This window comes from Phasianus colchicus, chromosome 5, assembly GCF_987193195.1.
Source record: "Phasianus colchicus chromosome 5, bPhaCol1.hap1.1, whole genome shotgun sequence".
Lineage (NCBI taxonomy): Eukaryota > Metazoa > Chordata > Aves > Galliformes > Phasianidae > Phasianus > Phasianus colchicus.
Window position 1 is genome coordinate 32,621,971 of NC_143440.1, and position 18,136 is coordinate 32,640,106.

Sequence of the window (18,136 nt, forward strand, 5' to 3'; positions counted from 1 at the left end):
ATGCCCTACGTGTCCTACAACTTGCCCTACAATAGGTAATACAATTTAGATATTAGGTCTCATTGAGAAAAACAGTATCACAGATGAACATGAACTCATGGGTAAGGAAAAAGCAAAAGACTAAAATACACAAGTTACAAAGGAAAATACAAATTACTAGCAAGTAGTTAACCACATGAGAAACAAAGCAGGAAATTCTCTTCAGAAAAGCACAACACAGAGCATACAGAATTAGCAGTCCAGTGTTGTATATGTCAAGAAGCTCAAAGTAAGTGCATCCAATACGTGCTGAGATTCATTGTGCTTAGCAGTCAAAATTCCATTTTGATAATCCTCATATCATGCCCAAATCCTGCTGTTTAAAAATGAAGATGTTTGAACATAAACATGAATGTTAAAGTTAAAAGACAACTGCTAAGCATAGACATATGCTGCCGCAGTTAAGTCTTTCCCAAGCTGCAACAGTACTGTGCAAGCTGAGCTGGGCTCCCAGCAATGCAACTCTTTGCGCTCACTGAACCAGCTACTTTGCTTTATCATCAATTCTTCTCTACAACAGGGTCATTGCCTCAGCTTGATTTTTAACTACATTACTTTCCTGAAAAAGCAAAAGATTTCATTGGATGTTTTGAAAGCCTCGTACTGGCCATTCAACCACATACTGCACAATGCACACAGCTTCATATAGCATCTGTAGTCACACTTGTGGTAAGACTAGCAAGGCTTGTTCAGGAAGCACATGAATGCTTTTTTGTTTTATTTATCTCCATTTCTCATCAGGGTAAGCAGGGCACCTAAGAAACTGCGTTTTTCTGTGTGTTTTAAAGACAATACCAAACCTTTTGCAGTGGAATCTAGTCCAATTCTACCTAATTTGGCACTAATAACCCTATGCAAAAAGCCAGAGAAAAAAATAAAAAATCCTTGCAACATGTCCTTTAAACTCTATGATCACTAATAGTAAGCAAATCCTAGAAATGAAGATCAGTACACGAAGCACACTTCCATAGTAGCCTATGATCACTTGGGAGTGTCTTTGACAATCCTGAAGGCTGTCAAGTGAGGAAGCAGGTGGATGCTCACATACAAGCAACTGAGGGCACAGCACGGTGTGGGAGCTGTGGGTCTGACAAAGCAGTATCCTAGGCCAGATTCCACCCTTCTGGAATCCGCCTGCAGATTGTTCTCACCTGCAGGCTGTCATCACCTGCAGAGGCAAGGCCCTGAGCAACAGGCTGTCATTTATCAGGATGCACGTGCTGCTTCGGAGCTCTGAGAAGCGCCCTGAGAGCTTACATGTGAAGGGGCAGCAGAGGAAGGTGCACACTTTATTTTATGTCAATCTCCTCGGGTCACAAAGAGCAGGAAGTATCCTGCTCCGAAAGCAGCAGTTTAGCGAGCTGCACCTTGTGGCAGAATGACGTGTGTGTGTGTGTGTGTGTGTGTCCGGGTGGTTTTGCACTGTGAGAGGCTTGGAACTGGAGGCAGCGGCTGGAGGAGGCGGTTGGAGCTGATGGCGCGGCCTGAGCCCGCTCTCAGCGTGCAGCAGGCCGCCGCCCGGCAGAGCAGCCGCCCAGCGCCGCACCGCGCCGGGGACAGGAAGCACTTACCTAGGGAACTTCTCCTTCAGCTTCCTCAGGCTCTGCCGGGTGGGCTGCACGTGCCCCAGGAACTGGGCTATTTCATCGTACTGGGCTTTGGTGAGCTTCATGCCTCGCGGCGCCAAGAAATGGCCGAGTTGTGCCTGTGCCGCTCCGGCCCCGAGCAAGCAGGCGGGGAGAGGTGGGAGGCAGGATCCGGGGGATCGGGGCCCCTCGGGGCGCCCTTTGCTCCCAGCCCGCCGATCACACGCCGCGGGCAACAGCCGCCCCACTTCCCGCAGCTCCGCCCCGCGGCCCGGCCGGGGCGGTGAGAGGGGCGGAGCGGCGCGGCCGGGCGGAGGAGCGAAGCGGGGCCACGCCGCCATCCCGCGCGAGTTGGCTCTGCGCAGCCGCCGCTCGCGTAGCCGTCGGCTACATACGGCTGTTTCGATGTGCTTTCCCGGCCCTCGCTCGTGGAGGATAGGAGGGCGGCTGCGACTGCCTCGGAGCCGAATAAGTGCCCGCTGGCTTTCCCATCTGAGAGGGCTGGAGGAGGGCTGGCAGAGGCCTCTGCGTTACTGTCTGCAGTGGCAGCTCAGACTCACGGGGCTGGAGGCCAAAACAGGGAGAAGCTGGTCTGCAGCCCACTCCATTACAGTTCTAAGGTATGGCTTAGAACTGTATGGGTTGGAAGTGACTGTTTCTCCTACTTTTTTTGGTTTAAAAACAAACAAACAAACTCGGTGCAAAAAGTGGCACAGTAGTGCAGCAGCGGAGCCTAACTGGAGCTTGCAACTTTGCACTTGTATGCAGGAATTAAAGCTTTCTGTTACATTTTAAAAGAGAGCTGTCTCCAGGCCTAATTAGCTTAGCCATTTCCTGTAGGAAAAGTGCTCCAGCACTCTGATGGTCCCGGTTGCCTGCGTGGCCAGCTCCATGTCCGTGTGCTGGAGGATCTAGAGCTGAATGCAGTACTGATGGGGCCTTATGAAAGGCAGAGTACAGGGAGAAAGCTGCCTTCCTCACCCCTCTTTTGATGCAACCCAGGGTATAGTTGGCCTTCTGATCATTAGAATTATGATTTTTTTTTTTTCCCTCTGGCATTTATGTTTAAAGTAAATAAGTACTTTTTCTTTACTGCTACTATGGGTCCTTTAGAAAGAAATAAATAGTGCTCCTTAAAGTCTTACTGTGCTTGTTGTGAGATCATTTTTAATGAAGTTGTTTTTTAAACAATAATATTACCAGATATAACTTCTAGACTTATTTCTGTTCATCTCCCTTGCTCAGTGCTATGTTTTTGATTATTATTATGTTTTTAAATCACATGATACTCAACCTGCAATGCAGACATATGGAGTAATTTAGAAGAACAGTAGTATGAAATAAAGTCTATTGACCAATGTTTTGTGTGTGTATTAGGTGTACTTATCTGATATACATGTTAGCTATATATTTGATTCTTAGATTCATGTACTAGAATGAAGTTATGTAAGTTTCAAAATTGTTTTAAAAATTAAGTAAATAACCTTCTAGCATTAAGGTCCAGTAAAACTGAGATGAGCTAATAGCAAGCTATAGTGAGGAGATAGCTCTCAGATATTTAAACTGTTGCTTTTGTCTCAAGGAAGCATTTATAGTGAAATGTGAAACATAGTTGGGAAGTGTAGTATGTAAAATATAACTCACTCTGTGCTAAATTAGTTAAGTTATTCCAATGAAAAAGAAATCACAGAATTGTTGGAGTTGTAAGAGACCTGGAGTTCAGCCCCCTTGGTGAAGCTCCCTAGAGTAGATTGCACCTGGAAACATCCATTCACAACCTCTCTGGACAGCCTCTTTCAGTGTTCTGTTGCTCACACACTGAAGTTTTTTCTTGTGTTGTACCCATTGTCCCTTGTCCTGTTTCTGAGCACCACCAAGAAGAGCCTTGACTCCCACCCTTCAGATATTTATAAGTGTTGATTAGATTCCTTCTCAGTGTTCCCCAGGCTGGATGATTCCAGGGAGGCTCAGAAAGTCTCAGCTGCAAATGGTTGATACTGGGCTATGGGCTTCATTTGTTCTCATATTTCTCCCTTGGTGTCTGTCCTTGGCAAATGTTCTTTCTTGCCTTGGGGTTGGGTTCTAGTCCATCTATTATAAAAACTAAGTTTTCATTGAAAAAGGATGCAGAACTGAAGAAGAAAAGAAGTAGTAGGAGAACCAAATGATTGGAGATGAAAAATGGGAGGAGAAAATGAAAAAGAGCATGTAAGCTGTAGGAGTGGAAATCAGGAAACTTATGATACACCTGGCAGAGAACTTCCAGTAATAATTATCATTGCTTGATGATAGTCTTAGCTACAGTTGGTGTATGATAGTAAGTAACGGCACCTTGGTCTGTTTTGTATGGCTAGTTTATTTAATTTTACTATTTTGTGCTAGTTTGTAGTTGTAACTGTTATTAGCAGGTGTGCTCCATTATCTTCAAAAGGTGATTCCATAGTGTGATTTACAGCCAAGTTCAGAGAGAAAATATCTCCACAGAGCTTAAAAGCACTATGTTTTGAGAATACTTAATGATACTTAATGGTAGTATGATATTATGGGGAATCAATTCATGCACAAAGTGCAAGTTTTTATTAGATTTTTATGACCATCCAGCTGTCTTTTTATTTGACCACCCTACTTCTTCATAGACGCAATCTCTGGTCTGCATTGCTTTCTGTAGCAAAATTAATGCAAAGCATGCTAGTATCCATTTATATTTTCTAGTTTATTTGTATGTGTTTGTGTTGGAAACTGGTAAAACTAAAATCTCATTTATTGATTAGAGTGTTTATTACAACTTTCTGAAGTTTGTAGTGTTCCTGCTTTAGTTTGATGGTCATTTCTGCAAGTATGCTTTGGTTGTGAAATGCAGCTCTGCTTGTTTTACATCTTTGTTAAAGAAAACTTGAGCATGTTTCTGCTTAACTTGTTAGCAACTGTATCTGTAACAGGTCTACTAAACACACTTCAGTTTATCTCATTTGTATCCATGGGTTTTAATATACTTTTTGAAAGTGATTGTGCTGTGAGAGAAACCATGATATGTTCAGTTTGTTCTCCAAGGAAAAAAAAAAAAGGTTGGTCTATACATCACTGTTAAACACTGACAATTTTGCCAATTCACTAGTCACTGTAGGTTTCTGATCTTTTCTTTCCCCCTACAAGTAGTCATGGAATTGCTTGGCACTGCAACTGTGTGAAAAGCATGACAATAGCAGAATGGCTATACAAGATATTCAAGGGGGCAAGTAGACTTTTTTTTTGTTCTGTGTCTTCAGCCAGGTTGCTAATAATCACCTGAGTAACTCAGTCAAATTAAGTCAGTTTTCAGTAATATGATATCCAATATATCTTTCTTTAAAATACTTATTGAATAAACTCAGAAAAAAAGTCTGCATTTGCATAGTGTTTTGCAAACACTCCTTTACATGAGGCTCAATCTATCATCAATTGAAAGCATATCAATTTTAATGAACTTGGAAACAGACTTCTTATGGTTCTAAGCTGCATGTTTATGTATTTTCTGTAACAAGCTGTAAAGGAATCTTGAAAATAGTGAGTTGTTAAAAATCAATTTCTATAAATGAGATGATAATATGCTCTAAGTGTTCTTATACTACTGCTTCTCTCTCCTGTAGTTCTACGTGATGAAGTATCTGGTGTTTAGAACTCTTTTTTGAAGTTCTCAGTAGTTGGATGCAGAAACCTTTGTGAAAATATCTGCTTTCAAATTCAGGTACTTAATGTTTATTTGCCCTTGTCTCTGTGTTTTAAAGTATCATCAACTACAGCATACTGCTTTTTTCCCAGGGGGGTTTCAACGTCATTCATTGTGCAGAGGAAATACTGTAGTTGTGTGATGAATTATATTGTTTTCTGTAGGACCTTTACCTCCTTTGTTGCAGAATTTGTACTTGGGTGAATGAAGCAAGATATACAGAAAGAAGTTTTTAAGGTAATTTGACTGCTGCCCAGGTAATAGGTATTCTCTCCTTGCTTCCTTTGTGGACTTTTTATGGAAGTGTGGAAGTCCATTGATACAGTTATTTTTCCATGTGGCCTTTTTCTAACACAGCATATACACTACTATGTGCCAGATCTTTGCTTTAATTACATAGGTGCTATAATCTGCTGCCTGAAGAGATAATCTTGACCTACTCTGGACAGTTTCTGAGGAATACCTATGCACTTGTATTACTGCTACTGCTGATTTTGTGCATACAGTTGTCAGGCAGATCAGCAGATTCAGATGAAAACTTAACACGGCAGAAGAAAATAGCTATAAAAATAATATTTATTTTATCTAAATCAATGTGTGAGTCTAACTCTGTGGGAGGAAATAGGGTTGCACAGGGCTGCAAGATTACTTTCCCTAGACAGTAGCAGAGCTACCTGGGGGATTAACCTTACAAATTACACATCTAAATTAGGTGCCAACCATTAAGCAATATGATTATCCTGCATATGTTCTTCTTAGAATTTACATTTAAAAGCCTAATTACATGAAATGCTAAGCACTGTCAATGGAATTGAAATTAATGGAAGTTTTACTTTGAACATGCAGGGTACTGAGCACAGTGTTCAGAAAAGTGAGGTCCTAAGCGTATTATGCTTCAGAGACCAAATCAGTGAACAGTTTTGGCCTAGATCTTTCAAATTATTTTTGTACATGGATATACATAGATATATATGTGTATATACACACCTACACAAATTTATACAAAAATACATGACAGATGAAAAGGAATATTGAAAATGTATTAATATATATAATCATGCTAGTGTTATATATTATTGCTATAGTATAGCTTTATGCAATATGCTACTATGGTAATGAGTTTCATTATAAAATATATATGAAATTAGTAAGACTATTCTTAGTATGCATGGCATGGATAAATTAAATAATGAATGAGGCCAAATTTTGAGTTTGAAGGTTAGGAAGAAATACCGCAGAGGTGTACTGCCTGTTTTTTTCTGGTAATAAGGCAAATCAAGCACTATCTTGCACAATAGGTAAACAGAAGAATTGAACAATCAATTCATCAAAATGAGCAGAAAAACTTCCATGTGTTTCAGCTTGACTTTGTAACAGTAATTCTGCAGTGTGCGAGTATATAGAAAAAAAATTAACCCCACTGAAAAACAACTATTCTGATGTTATAAAAATATACTTTGTGATAGGTTGGATTCCATTTTCAGTATTTATTTTTTAGTTTGCTAAGTGGCAATTAATTGCAAAAGTTCAATTGCTTTGAAGCATTTTTCCCAGCATTATTTTGAGACAGCAAGACTTTGCTAAGTTTATTAAAAAAACTTGGTAGAAAACATAGACTACTTATATGCTCTGACATACTATTTCTTTTTTTCTTACAGTCAAAAGAATTTCAGATAGAAAGATAAATACTACAGAAGCCTAAAAGTAGCCCCATTATGTCACTTCATGGCTTTCCAGCAAATTTCTGCAAGCTAAACAAATTTTGCCTAAGCAGGAATTATGAAAGGGAAGAAAGATTGATGTTAATTCCCTTACCCACTGACTCAACCAGTACCTATCAGCTGACTACAGGAACTTATATTTGTAGAATTGTGTGTTGTTATGGTAATTTGGTTCTTTTTTGTGTCCTCCTCCTTTTACTCCCACAGAGAAAAATGGGGAAAAAAAAAAAAAATCAAAGGCTGGCTTGTATAGCTTTCTATGACTCATCACATGTAATATTTGACTTCAGTGAGGGCTGCACATGATTAGCTAGCCCAAAAATTACGAGATTATTATGTGTAATCTGGTACTCTAAGCATATGACAGTTTTTCAGGAACTTTGATTTAGTTTAGATCAGATAAGCTTTGGGAGGCAAACAAAGGTATATTAAGGGTTTTTTTTCACTAGTAGTGAGATCTGTATTGTCACCATATACTTAAGGGCTTGAGTTGAATAGCTGAGATTTCATTCACTGTTTTTATTCCAAAACACCTGATGTTTTATTGCCCAAGGATTCTAACCTACCATTACATATAAAGTATTTTCACTGCTAAAGAACTGTAGTCTTGAATGATTGTTGTCACAGAATTATAGAAATGTAGAATGCAACTAAACTCACGAGATCATGCAGGCAGCCAGATCAGATGTTTGATAGGATCAAATACAACTGCACTATCTCATACAGAAACATTTCTAATTTGTCATTATAGATTTCTATAAAAAGGTTTTCATCTCTATTGGCAACATGTTCTTGTATTTTACTTCACTTAAACTTTGAAAGCTTGTTTCTAATGTTTATTCCTAGATTCACATATTGCAAATTGAAGCACTTTCTGCTCTGTGCTTTGAAGAAAGGGGAGAATGATAAATCACTAGCTTATTTTAACCTTTTTTCAAGGTTACTGTACTGCTGACCCATGTCTCCAGTTTTTGTTTTGTATTGCATGCAAGCTCATTCCTTTCGATCCTTTTTTTTTGCATGTCATTTTTTCTGAAAAGGGTTGTCATTTTTTTTCTTCTATATCTTGCAGTATTCTTAAAATCCAGTGCAAAAGCTACTCCAGCTGAGGCATTTCATTTTGCTGACTAGATGAAAATTCTAATGTTTTTTAAAGAAAATTCCTTCATACAATTTCTCAAGTTACTGAAAAAAAAAATCACATTGCAAGTTTTTATTTTGTTTTAACACACTCTTCAGTTTGTCATGCTGGCTCATGGAAGTAGCACTATTAAGGAGAAGTAAAACATATATAATGCAATAGATATCCAGACCTGTCTCTCATAATAGGGGATTCAGTGTGCAAATCATAAGAAAATAATAATCTGGAATACTATTAGGTGACCACTGTAATATTTCAAATATTTTTCCATGAAAGTTTATAATAGTATTACAGTTTTGTGAGTCTTCTATTTCTTTTGATATCCACTCACTCTTTCTAACACATGTAAAGCATACTTGACATTTATAATAATGGAATGATTAGGCATGTTACTGACATCAAGGTTTAAGGAACTGGGTGACATAGGGAATTTATGTTCCACTTTAATCCATTTATTAGCCTCCGCTGGGACTTGTTTTTAAATCTAACTTGAGCCATACCAATCTTGGGGAAAAAAAAAAAGCTGCCTAATCCAATGGCCAGTAAAACATGTAGATGTAAGAAATTGTCAAAGCTTCCCCCAAGCCCTTTTTCAGTAATAAAAATATTAATGACTTGTATGATGACATTCTCTGGAATCCTATGGTTACTTGTTTAGAACTAGTGTTTTTCAGTTCAAGAATCAAAAGAGAAGATAGTACAGATGGATTGTTTAAGGCACTAATAAATGAAATATAAACATATAATTCCATACAGCACTAGTCGTTAATGATTTCTTTATACATCACATCATTTTTTCTTTTTATTTCAGTTCTAAAAAGAAAAAAATCTTTCTAGGTTAATAGTGCTTTTCTTTTTTGTTGGGGAAGAAAGGTTTGAATGTACTTGCATCAAGCAAGTGTCTACAGTAATACTAAAACCAGTTGTTTCAAAAATATCCAGATTGGCACTGCAGATTGCCAAAATACAGTTCTGAAGTAGGTCTCCTATTCTTTTGTAATAAAACATTTGCCCTTTCTGTCAAGCTAAGTGAAACTGCCACTTGGTTAGTAATAAGAGATGTATAAGACCAGATTCTGTTTTTACTTACATAAGTGTGAGTTCAGAATTATTTAGAGTCAAAGCAATGTAAAGATACTCAATTTATGTTGGTGTAGTATCTTTGTAGTGTAAGCTGTGGTAACAGTATTAATACCATTACTTGATATTAGGTGTTCATATTCAGACAAATATTTGGAGAAATTCAAGTCAGATGTTGATGCAGGGAACTGTATTTTGCGTGTTCATTCAGAATAATTTGCTGCCTATTGAGGTGCCAATCTCAGGGTTTAAAGATGAAAAGTACATTTCCATTAGTCAAATATTTATGAAAAGAACGCAACATATTTAAACCTTGTTGACCTTTACACAGTTATGACATATACATCATCATCACAGTTATCCTTACTATTCATTTTGTCTGAAAAGAGTAAAGCTAGAGGTTAAGTAGTCCCTAAGGGTAAGTTAAAATGTAGATTACTGCCGTGTTGCATGGCTTTAGTATACCTTGTGTCTTTTGTGGCAGGTTGATGAGACCGCTCAAAGCGATAAAGTAGGTTGCTAGATGATGTGATTTAAGAAAAAAGCCTAGAAAATGAGTTTATTGTTATTGTATTTAGTATTGTAAAGATTGTATTTGATAATACACTTGTGTTAGATGTGCAAATATGTATCTTTACTTTCAGCTGATGTGTTCAAAATGGGTTTAAATTAAAAATGAGTTATTAATACATTTGTCTTTTCTCTGATCTGAGACTAGAAGGAAGTCACTATGTCATTCAACAAGATCTCCTGCATTACATATATTGTAGATCTTTCATTAATTACGATTCAGCACCTGTGACTGAATTAGATAACATTTTTAAATCAAAAGAGTAATCAAAATGATCTTTAACTCTTGACTTAAAATCATACTGAAGTACAATAGTCCTGTTCTGCCTGCTTAATTACTTTCACTGATGATTTAAAGTAGCCTGATTTATTTATTACTTGCTTTTGTTACACCTCAATTTTCTGATTTTGGTAAATTGCTAGGTTTATCAATTTACAGTCAGTATTGCTTCTCAAGTCACCACTTAAACACTTCTTTGAGAAGTAAAATAGATCTTTAATGATCTTCATCTAAATACTAAATGTGTTGCTGATGTTCTTCAAAGGCCTTTTTAAACCATTTTCTCACAGAATCACAGAATTGCCAGGGTTGGAAGGGACCTCAAGGATCATGAATCTCCAACGCCCCTGCCACACGCAGGGCCACCAACCGTTCCACCTAATGCTAAACCAGGCTGCCCAGGGCCCCATCCAACCTGGCCTTGAACACCTCCAGGGACGGGGCATCCACAACCTCCCTGGGCAGCCTGTTCCAGTACCTCACCACTCTCTCCGTAAAGAATTTCCCCCTGACGTCCAACCTAAATCTCCCTTCCCTCAGCTTAAAACCATTTCCCCTTGTCCTGCTGTCACTCACCCTTTCAAAGAGTTGATTCCCCTCTTGTAGCTAATAGTAAAAACTTCTGTGCACGTATTCCAAAGAGCAGAGTGACTCTTGTAGAGTAGAAAATTGTATAAGCTGGAAGTACATATTAAATAATACATATATTTGTGAACGATTTGTGCACTATACTTATTTAGAGCACATATTCATATCTGAAGTGTACATCTACACAAAAGTATATAAATAGATGCAAGTCTGTCTTTCTATGCTTTCTACTGATCAGTGCAAAATAGCTCAAGTGCAGAATCCAGGCAGTTCTATTAATGTGGTATTTTGTTAATCAAAGTGTTCTGCTTTGTCTGACATTAACCTCCACATCCAAACTTAGGTTAGTTCAAGGTTTTCTGGGAAAATATTATTCAAAATTGACTTTTTTTCTAGAATTTCTACAGATAATGGAGAAATCATACAGATTACTCCAAAATATTTTTTTCAGAACTGAGCATAATTAAGGTGTGGAGAAACAGTAGCACACTGGATAAAAACCACATTTTTTAAAAAACAAAAGGGAATCCAAAATTTTTGCATGATTTTACTTGGATGTTTTATCCCATTCCAGTTATTGTTCTTGACAGTGAAATGCTGCAGAAAAGATGATTGGTTAAGTTTTAAATATTAACTGTAATCTGTAAAAATACTGTTTACTGAGTGTGGGACTGAACAAAGAAAAAGAAGCTGCTTCAAATCAATCCCTACAAATCTAAGTTATTTATAGAATCACTAATCAAAGCATGATTCCTAGGAACCTTTGGAGAATATAATATTGTAGCGTATGCACGTTAAATTGCACGTGTTAGTTTTGTTGATTATATGTTCATGGTTAGCACTACCCCTTATCTGTCCCTGTTATCACACATAATGATCTTTACTGATAAACTTATCCTAAATCAATAATTTCTCAGACTACGAAAGTAAAACAGAATATAGTCATTTGAATGAGAGTCCTGTTAGCTGTAAATTTTTTTTTTTTTATAACAGTGGTGTTTTGTCTTCTAAACAACACTGCAGGAATCTTTTGTAATCCTTTAGCAACTTTTTCTAATCTTTTACAAACTGTAAAATCTTAGCTGAAAGGCAAGCAGAAAAGGAATGGACAAATAAGACATCTGTTATTGTTATATCAAGTTTGATATATAACCTGATCTGAAGTAATAACATTTTAACAAGGACTGGAGTCTTATCCAAAACAAGATCTCAACCACTTCATGTCTTTATTTACTGCATACATAAGAATGAAGTTTATAACTGGCAAATCTTATCAGTTAATGCTTGTAGGAATTCACAGGTATATAGTACAGTATGGTTTAGATCAATCAGTTTGTAGCCAAGGCACATCTTAACGGGTAGGGGTATCCATAAACTGTCTTCAAAGTATTTGCATGTTGCTTATAAAACTATATTCACCATTATGAAGTACAGTAATGCTATATGTGGTAAATTTAGCACTGGGAAGTTTGCATACTATTAACGTATGTTCTAGCTCATCAAGATCAAGCAGCATATTATGCTCTATTTAATAAAAATTACAGATATGGAGTGTTATTCCAGGAAAATTTTACTGGGGTGTAAATGCAGGTATCGCTTAGAGATGTTTTGTTATTTTTTTGATTTAAAAACAGGTTCTTAGCTGCATTTTAGTGCCACGTGAGACCTGACATGTTGAACATTCAAAATTTTTGAAGTTGACACAAAGTTACAGAACTGTTAAATGTTGAGACAACTTGAGGACAGCGAGGAACTTTGCGGCTGTACTGGGGAAGGAGAGATGAGGAGAAAAAAAAACATGCAAACATACTTTTCAGCCATGTGTTAGAAGAAACAAGAATAAGAACTGAAAGGAATTTTTATGTACTTGTTTCTTTCTTGAAAGCCTTTTGGTTTAATCAACACTGAAATGGTTAATAGTGCATTTTAGTGTATTTCAGTACTTATTCAGTCTGTAACAGCTAGTTAGCTCTTCATATTTTTTACTACACTGTGGAATTGATATGAACTGAAAAAGTGAGACCTATGTGCCATTGTTCTGTATGATGAAGTGTGGAAGCTATGGCTTTATTCAAATTATGTAGCTCGTGGGAATTAGTCCAGAAAGCCTGTGATCCAAAAGCTACATGGTAGAGCTTCTAAACTTAAGCTTAAAAGTTATCTGACTTTTAGTTTGCATTGTGTTATTTCTTCCTTTATTGAAGAAAGCAAAATGTATTACTCCTTACATTACTTACAGGTGATTCAGAAGCATATTTTCTTTGCTTTTCTGTCTTTTGTTATGTGTAATGCATTAGTACATATTAATACAGTGCCAACATTTACCACGGTGTGTTTTGTTTTTCTGGAAATGTATTCCTGTTCAGAGGAATACCTTGTCTAGAGTCAAGGTGTATATCTCCCAGATACAGTTATTAAAAAACATCATTTTTTAATGTCACAATCATGATGCTGTGAATCAGAATGTACCTGCCTTTATCTGCTAAATATAGTTGCAAATGCTGCTTCACTTTTGGGAGAGCTGGTAAAGAACGCTCAGGTCTAGTGTATGTTTGAATGTATTAGACAGATTCAAATTGCTGAAATATTAGAAATACCATTAGGCCTTGTGTAACCATGTGAGATAAACTTCCCTGATACAGAATGGAGTACAAATGTTGCTGTTAATGTCAGAATCCAGATATGTGGATGTGATGGCTGACGTTTTGTCCAGTGTATTGTCACTAAATTTATAAGATATGATATTGTTCTGAAACTTAACTTATAAATGGCTTAAATGCACTACAAATTGAGATTAAAACCTATCTAAGGATTATCCTACATCTAATTCCTAGGTGTAGGAATAATATTCACAAAGGGGTGTTTCAGGGGGTTAACTTATTTAATATGTTCATTAATGACATGGCACAGAAAATATGCACTAAAAACAAAGTGGTAGATGTTTGTACATACGAGCTAAGCTTTTATTCAAAAATACCTTACTGCTGTGATCTTGAAGCATGTAGTAGTACAAAATGGTCTGAAGATCTGTAAAAAGATGAAAAAAAGAATTTCTGCTATAAATGACACCTTCTTGACTGTTAATATGAAGAGCTGGAGGTTCTTGCAGATCTGATATATTTCTAGTAAAGAAGGTAAGTATTGATTCTGTTGTACAAGAGATTGGTATATCTGAATATCTGGAGTATTGTGGTGTGTATCTGGTTACTTGCTTGCAGTAAAGATGAGTGCCAGGTGAGATGGATGCAGCTGAGCGAAGCAAGGTTGATCTACAAGGAGTACTTAAGAGCTTAGCTTTCTTTGTCTACTAAAACTATGACTAGGAGATGATACAGTAGTTACCTATGAAAACATCAATGGGCAATAAATTACAAGGTGGGAAATGACTTGTTTAAAGCAAATTGCAGGTAAGAAAAGAACGAATTATCATAAACTGGGGCATTATCAAATGTAAACTGAAAAATTATGTTACTGCCCATAAAGTGAATGAGATATTGAAGCTGCCTTATGAATAGATGCACTAGAGTGCAAATATTTTTAAAAGGTTTCCATATAAAGTTTCATAAAGTTTTGTCAGGATTTATGTGGTGTGGTTATCTAAGTAAGAGGGACTAGACTCATTTAACTGTGGGTTACCAGGGTGTACCTGAGTTTCTTAAGTCTTCTATGTGTTCTTTTGTTTCAGTCTTTTTCTCTCTTCCAGTAGATAAACGCCATTGAACAGTCTTTCATAATTGCCAAGAACAATTACATAAAATGTAAATGTGTACCCTGGCTTAGCAAAGTGCTGAACTTTATGTGTTTTTTTCAAACTCTAGGACTTCTCACTGGCGTGCAGTGAAATCCATTTCCAATTGTATGGAGAGCTAGTTGTTCCAATACTTTCCTCATTTTTGTGGAAATTCTTAGTTCCGCTGATAGATCAAAATTTACTTCTTTCCTAGTATTTGGATTATTTGTTTTGAGAAACTCATAACTGAAAAAAATAGGAAATATGCCTTAAATCTTCTTCCCATGCTTGTCTTGGTCCACTTCTTTGTTGTGTGTGAATGCCATGAGTGCTGAATTCTGCCCTCAAGAGTCATTGGAAAAAAGGCAAAAACAACCTTTTTTTTCCTTTTCCTCAAGATAAATGATAATTGTTTTTAATTATTCAGTTTCAGAGCTACAGGAATAACAAATCCAAAAACAATTTTTAAAATATAGGAAAATGCTGCTTGAGTTTCAGAGCTACAAGTAGCATGAACCATAAGTTTTATTACATCATAATTTGTCTTGTAATTGTCTCACATTTTTAGTTTATTTTAAGCATACTTGTCTTTACAGAAACACAGGAGGAGGTTTGTAGATAAAGTCATATCTTTTATTATACCAATTGGCATATTTGGAGAAGTTAGGCTTGCAGGCACACAAGCTGCTCTTCCCTGTGTGAAATAGCAGCAAAATAAAAGTTGAAAGCAGTTGCTCAGAGATAGCGGGCATACATCAATTCATACATCTTTGGTGTTTGTGGAAGGGACATGATGATATGATATGGGGATTTTGAGAACAGGACAAAGACAGGTACTTCCTCTAGGGAAGCAGGTCGCTTATAGTGCATGGACCACAGAGAGTGGAGGGTGTGGAAGGAAAGAAGAGTGATTGAAATGTGCTACTAAAACATTCTCCCTGGAACTGGAAGATAGTGGTGATCTTTTTGAGAGATCTTTTTTAAAGTAATCATAGAGATGTGTTGTCAGAATTTGTGTCTTGCTCAGACGTGGTCTTCAGTCAGTGTGTTTAGACCACTGTCAGGATGTTTTTGATGGTGAATTTTCTGAGGTTAAAGGCTCTTTGAAGGCCCAGGAGGTTTTTGGAATGCATCTTCAAAATGGCTTCTGCAAGTAGGGCTTATAACTGGTTAATTTTCTCTTGAAGACCTGAGTATAAGGTTATCTGACATAGCTTTCAAAAAAACCCAACATGATCTTTTTATAAAAGTGTGCTTGTTGACTGAAGTCTTCTTTGGGTGGTTTAAACAGGTATCATAAGATTCTTCTTCAGAGTGAATGGGATGGTATCTGAGGATGCCTGGTTTGTGCGTGTGTATGTTTCAGATGGCTGGAGGTTTATGGAGTTAAATTTGTTAGTCCGTGGTTTTGTATGCATTGTATTTATAAAAATAGCATCTTTGATGTTGATCTTAATATCTAGGAAAATATCTTAGCATAGGACTCTTTCAGGAACAGTTTGGCTAAAAAGTCATGATCATTGAATTTATAATTGCAGTAAATGAGGAGGTCCAGTTCATGGTGATGAGGATGTTATTCTTACATCTTATGACAAATGGACCTGGTGGTGCCTGTCTAATGCTGAGTAGTTGTTCCTTTATTTACTTCTGAAAGCTGATTCTTCTGTTAAAGACGTGAAGAAGGGTTTGTGCACCCTAAATGTATCTAGTATGTCCAACAATACCAGCCGTACCAATCCTGCTTCTGTGGTAGATCAACTTAGTTACAACAAAGTACTGTGTGAGGGGGAAAAAAAACCTTTCTGCTCTTCAAGGCTCTTTTTTCTGAGTTCGTCTGCACTCAAGCTGACCTTTGCTAGCTCTGTTTCTAATTCTCCTCATATACTCATTTTTAGTAGGGGATATATGTTGTAAGTAATGAGGGTCAAATTTCTGAGCCCTTGTATGTTAACCCAATGATTCCTAGACCCTTTAATCCTTTCCTACAAGAGCAGCTGTAGTAATAAGGGTCAAGGGGGTGTTAGGGATTGAGGTCATTAGCTTTTTGATTGTATTTATTCATTTTGTTGGTGTTTTTCACTGATCAGTCTTAATGAATGTTATCCATTCAGTTGTATGGTATTAGAATGGCATTTGACCTTTCCTGCAATGTGGATGTTTGATTCTTATGTTTATTTTCCTTTGACTATAAACTAACATTGTTTTTTAGGTACGGAAAGAAATTCTTTCACTTTATCATGCTGTGAACTGTCTGTTGGGTTGAATACCTACCTCATTATTAATGTATATAAAGTCACATCCCACTGAAGGAATGGAAAAACTCCACTGAGTTCAGTGAAAACTTATAACACTCCCTTTGATATTAGTTATAATTTAATACAAAAGTGCTTGGATTCTTATGGCTTGCAACAAGTAAACTGCTACGTTTTATGTTATTACTTAAAGCAGCAACTTTGTCATCACTTCAGCATTTATTTTGTTCTAGTCATTTTTGTTTGATAGAACCATCAGAACACGAAGGCTGAATCTTTGGTTCTATTAGTGCTTGTAAACATGGCAAAGTGGTGAATGCTCACCATTGCATGACATGCAGGAAGACTAGAGAATTTGTGTCCATCAGTCCAGTATAAGTGTAAAGCTAGACTGTTAGATTCTTTTATACTCAAGTTTCCATCTACCTAAGGAAATCTAAGGACAATGGGCTTTAAAACATAACATGAACATTGACAAATTTCTGCTTTTATAAACTCAAACAGAAACTGCATACTATGCAGTAGACCCCCTGACTCTCATGCTTTTGGCACTCTTCTCTTGTAGTTAAAATAATTTGGTTTATACCCTGTTTGAAGGGTTCTCAGTTGCTGCTGGTGAGAAGCGATTTCTGCACAGTGAGGAGGGAAGAGTTTATCTTGTTTGGTGTTGCTTTTAGTGGTATGTAGGTTTGCTCACTAGATATTATACTGAGATCAGCTAACTCACTTCATTAAAAGTCCTTCAGGTGATAGTTATATTTGGTTACTACTGAGTTGATATGGATCTGAACCAGAAACACAGAAGTGAAAGGCTTTCTATCCTACTAACAATTTCCTGAACCTTCCATTCTCTATATTAAGAGGGGTTTTTATAGAGTGGAAAAATGCCCCATCATAAAGCTGTAAGGTTAAAACTACAGCCCCTCTCCCTTCCCCAACACTCCTTAAACTATGGATCTTGTTTGCTCTGGGAAGTGAACTGCGGGAGGAAGCCAGATGGCAGCTGTATTGAGCTGCTGCTTTGTTGTGCAGGATGGGTGCCCCTCCTCCCTCCTCCAAAGCAAATGTTGATTCACGATGAGGGGTTTATATATCAGAATGAAGGATTCATATGATTTTTTTTATTATAATGCCTGTTCTTTTAATAGTTTGCAAAAGGAATTGATCCTCTGCTCAAAAGAAGGTACATTCTGAGATGTGTATGTGGCAGAGTTGTATAATTTTAAGGTGAACTTTCTAAAATGGTACGCATAGCCATGTTATTTTTACTGCTCTCAGTTAAGCTGCCCAAAGTGCTGTATGAGCATAGCATGCTTCTTGTAAAGCCTACTCCAAGGAGAAAAAATGTTCTGCATTTTATTTTATGGTAAAATATAATTTTTTGTAAAGGACTAAAAAAAATGGAACTTGTTAAAATGTTTAAATAAATTTCTAGCCAGAGAA

The 18,136-nt window shown here is 37.0% G+C and overlaps 1 protein-coding gene and 1 long non-coding RNA gene across 12 annotated transcripts in view; one reads left to right on the plus strand and one right to left on the minus strand.

Moving 5' to 3' along the window:
- The window catches only part of CDIN1 (CDAN1 interacting nuclease 1), a 114,222-nt gene extending 112,243 nt beyond the window's left edge, over positions 1-1,979 (minus strand). For 2 of the 7 annotated variants that reach the window (XM_090141263.1, XM_090141262.1), the window contains exon 1: positions 1,611-1,918. In XM_090141263.1, coding sequence (XP_089997389.1) covers positions 1,611-1,711 — 101 coding nt within the window. In that variant the 5' untranslated portion in view covers positions 1,712-1,918. Of the gene's footprint in view, positions 1-1,610 lie in introns of all 7 variants that reach the window. The other 5 variants (XM_090141266.1, XM_031593737.2, XM_090141265.1 and 2 more) reach the window with 5 other exon arrangements.
- LOC116229326 (uncharacterized) overlaps positions 1,229-18,136 on the plus strand; it is a 92,221-nt gene continuing 75,313 nt past the window's right edge. For 2 of the 5 annotated variants that reach the window (XR_016466939.1, XR_004166990.2), the window contains exons 1-2: positions 1,935-2,245; positions 5,252-5,349. This is a non-coding gene — a long non-coding RNA (uncharacterized LOC116229326). Of the gene's footprint in view, positions 1,320-1,933; positions 2,246-5,251; positions 5,350-5,495; positions 5,569-18,136 lie in introns of those variants that run through there. The other 3 variants (XR_016466942.1, XR_016466941.1, XR_016466940.1) reach the window with 3 other exon arrangements.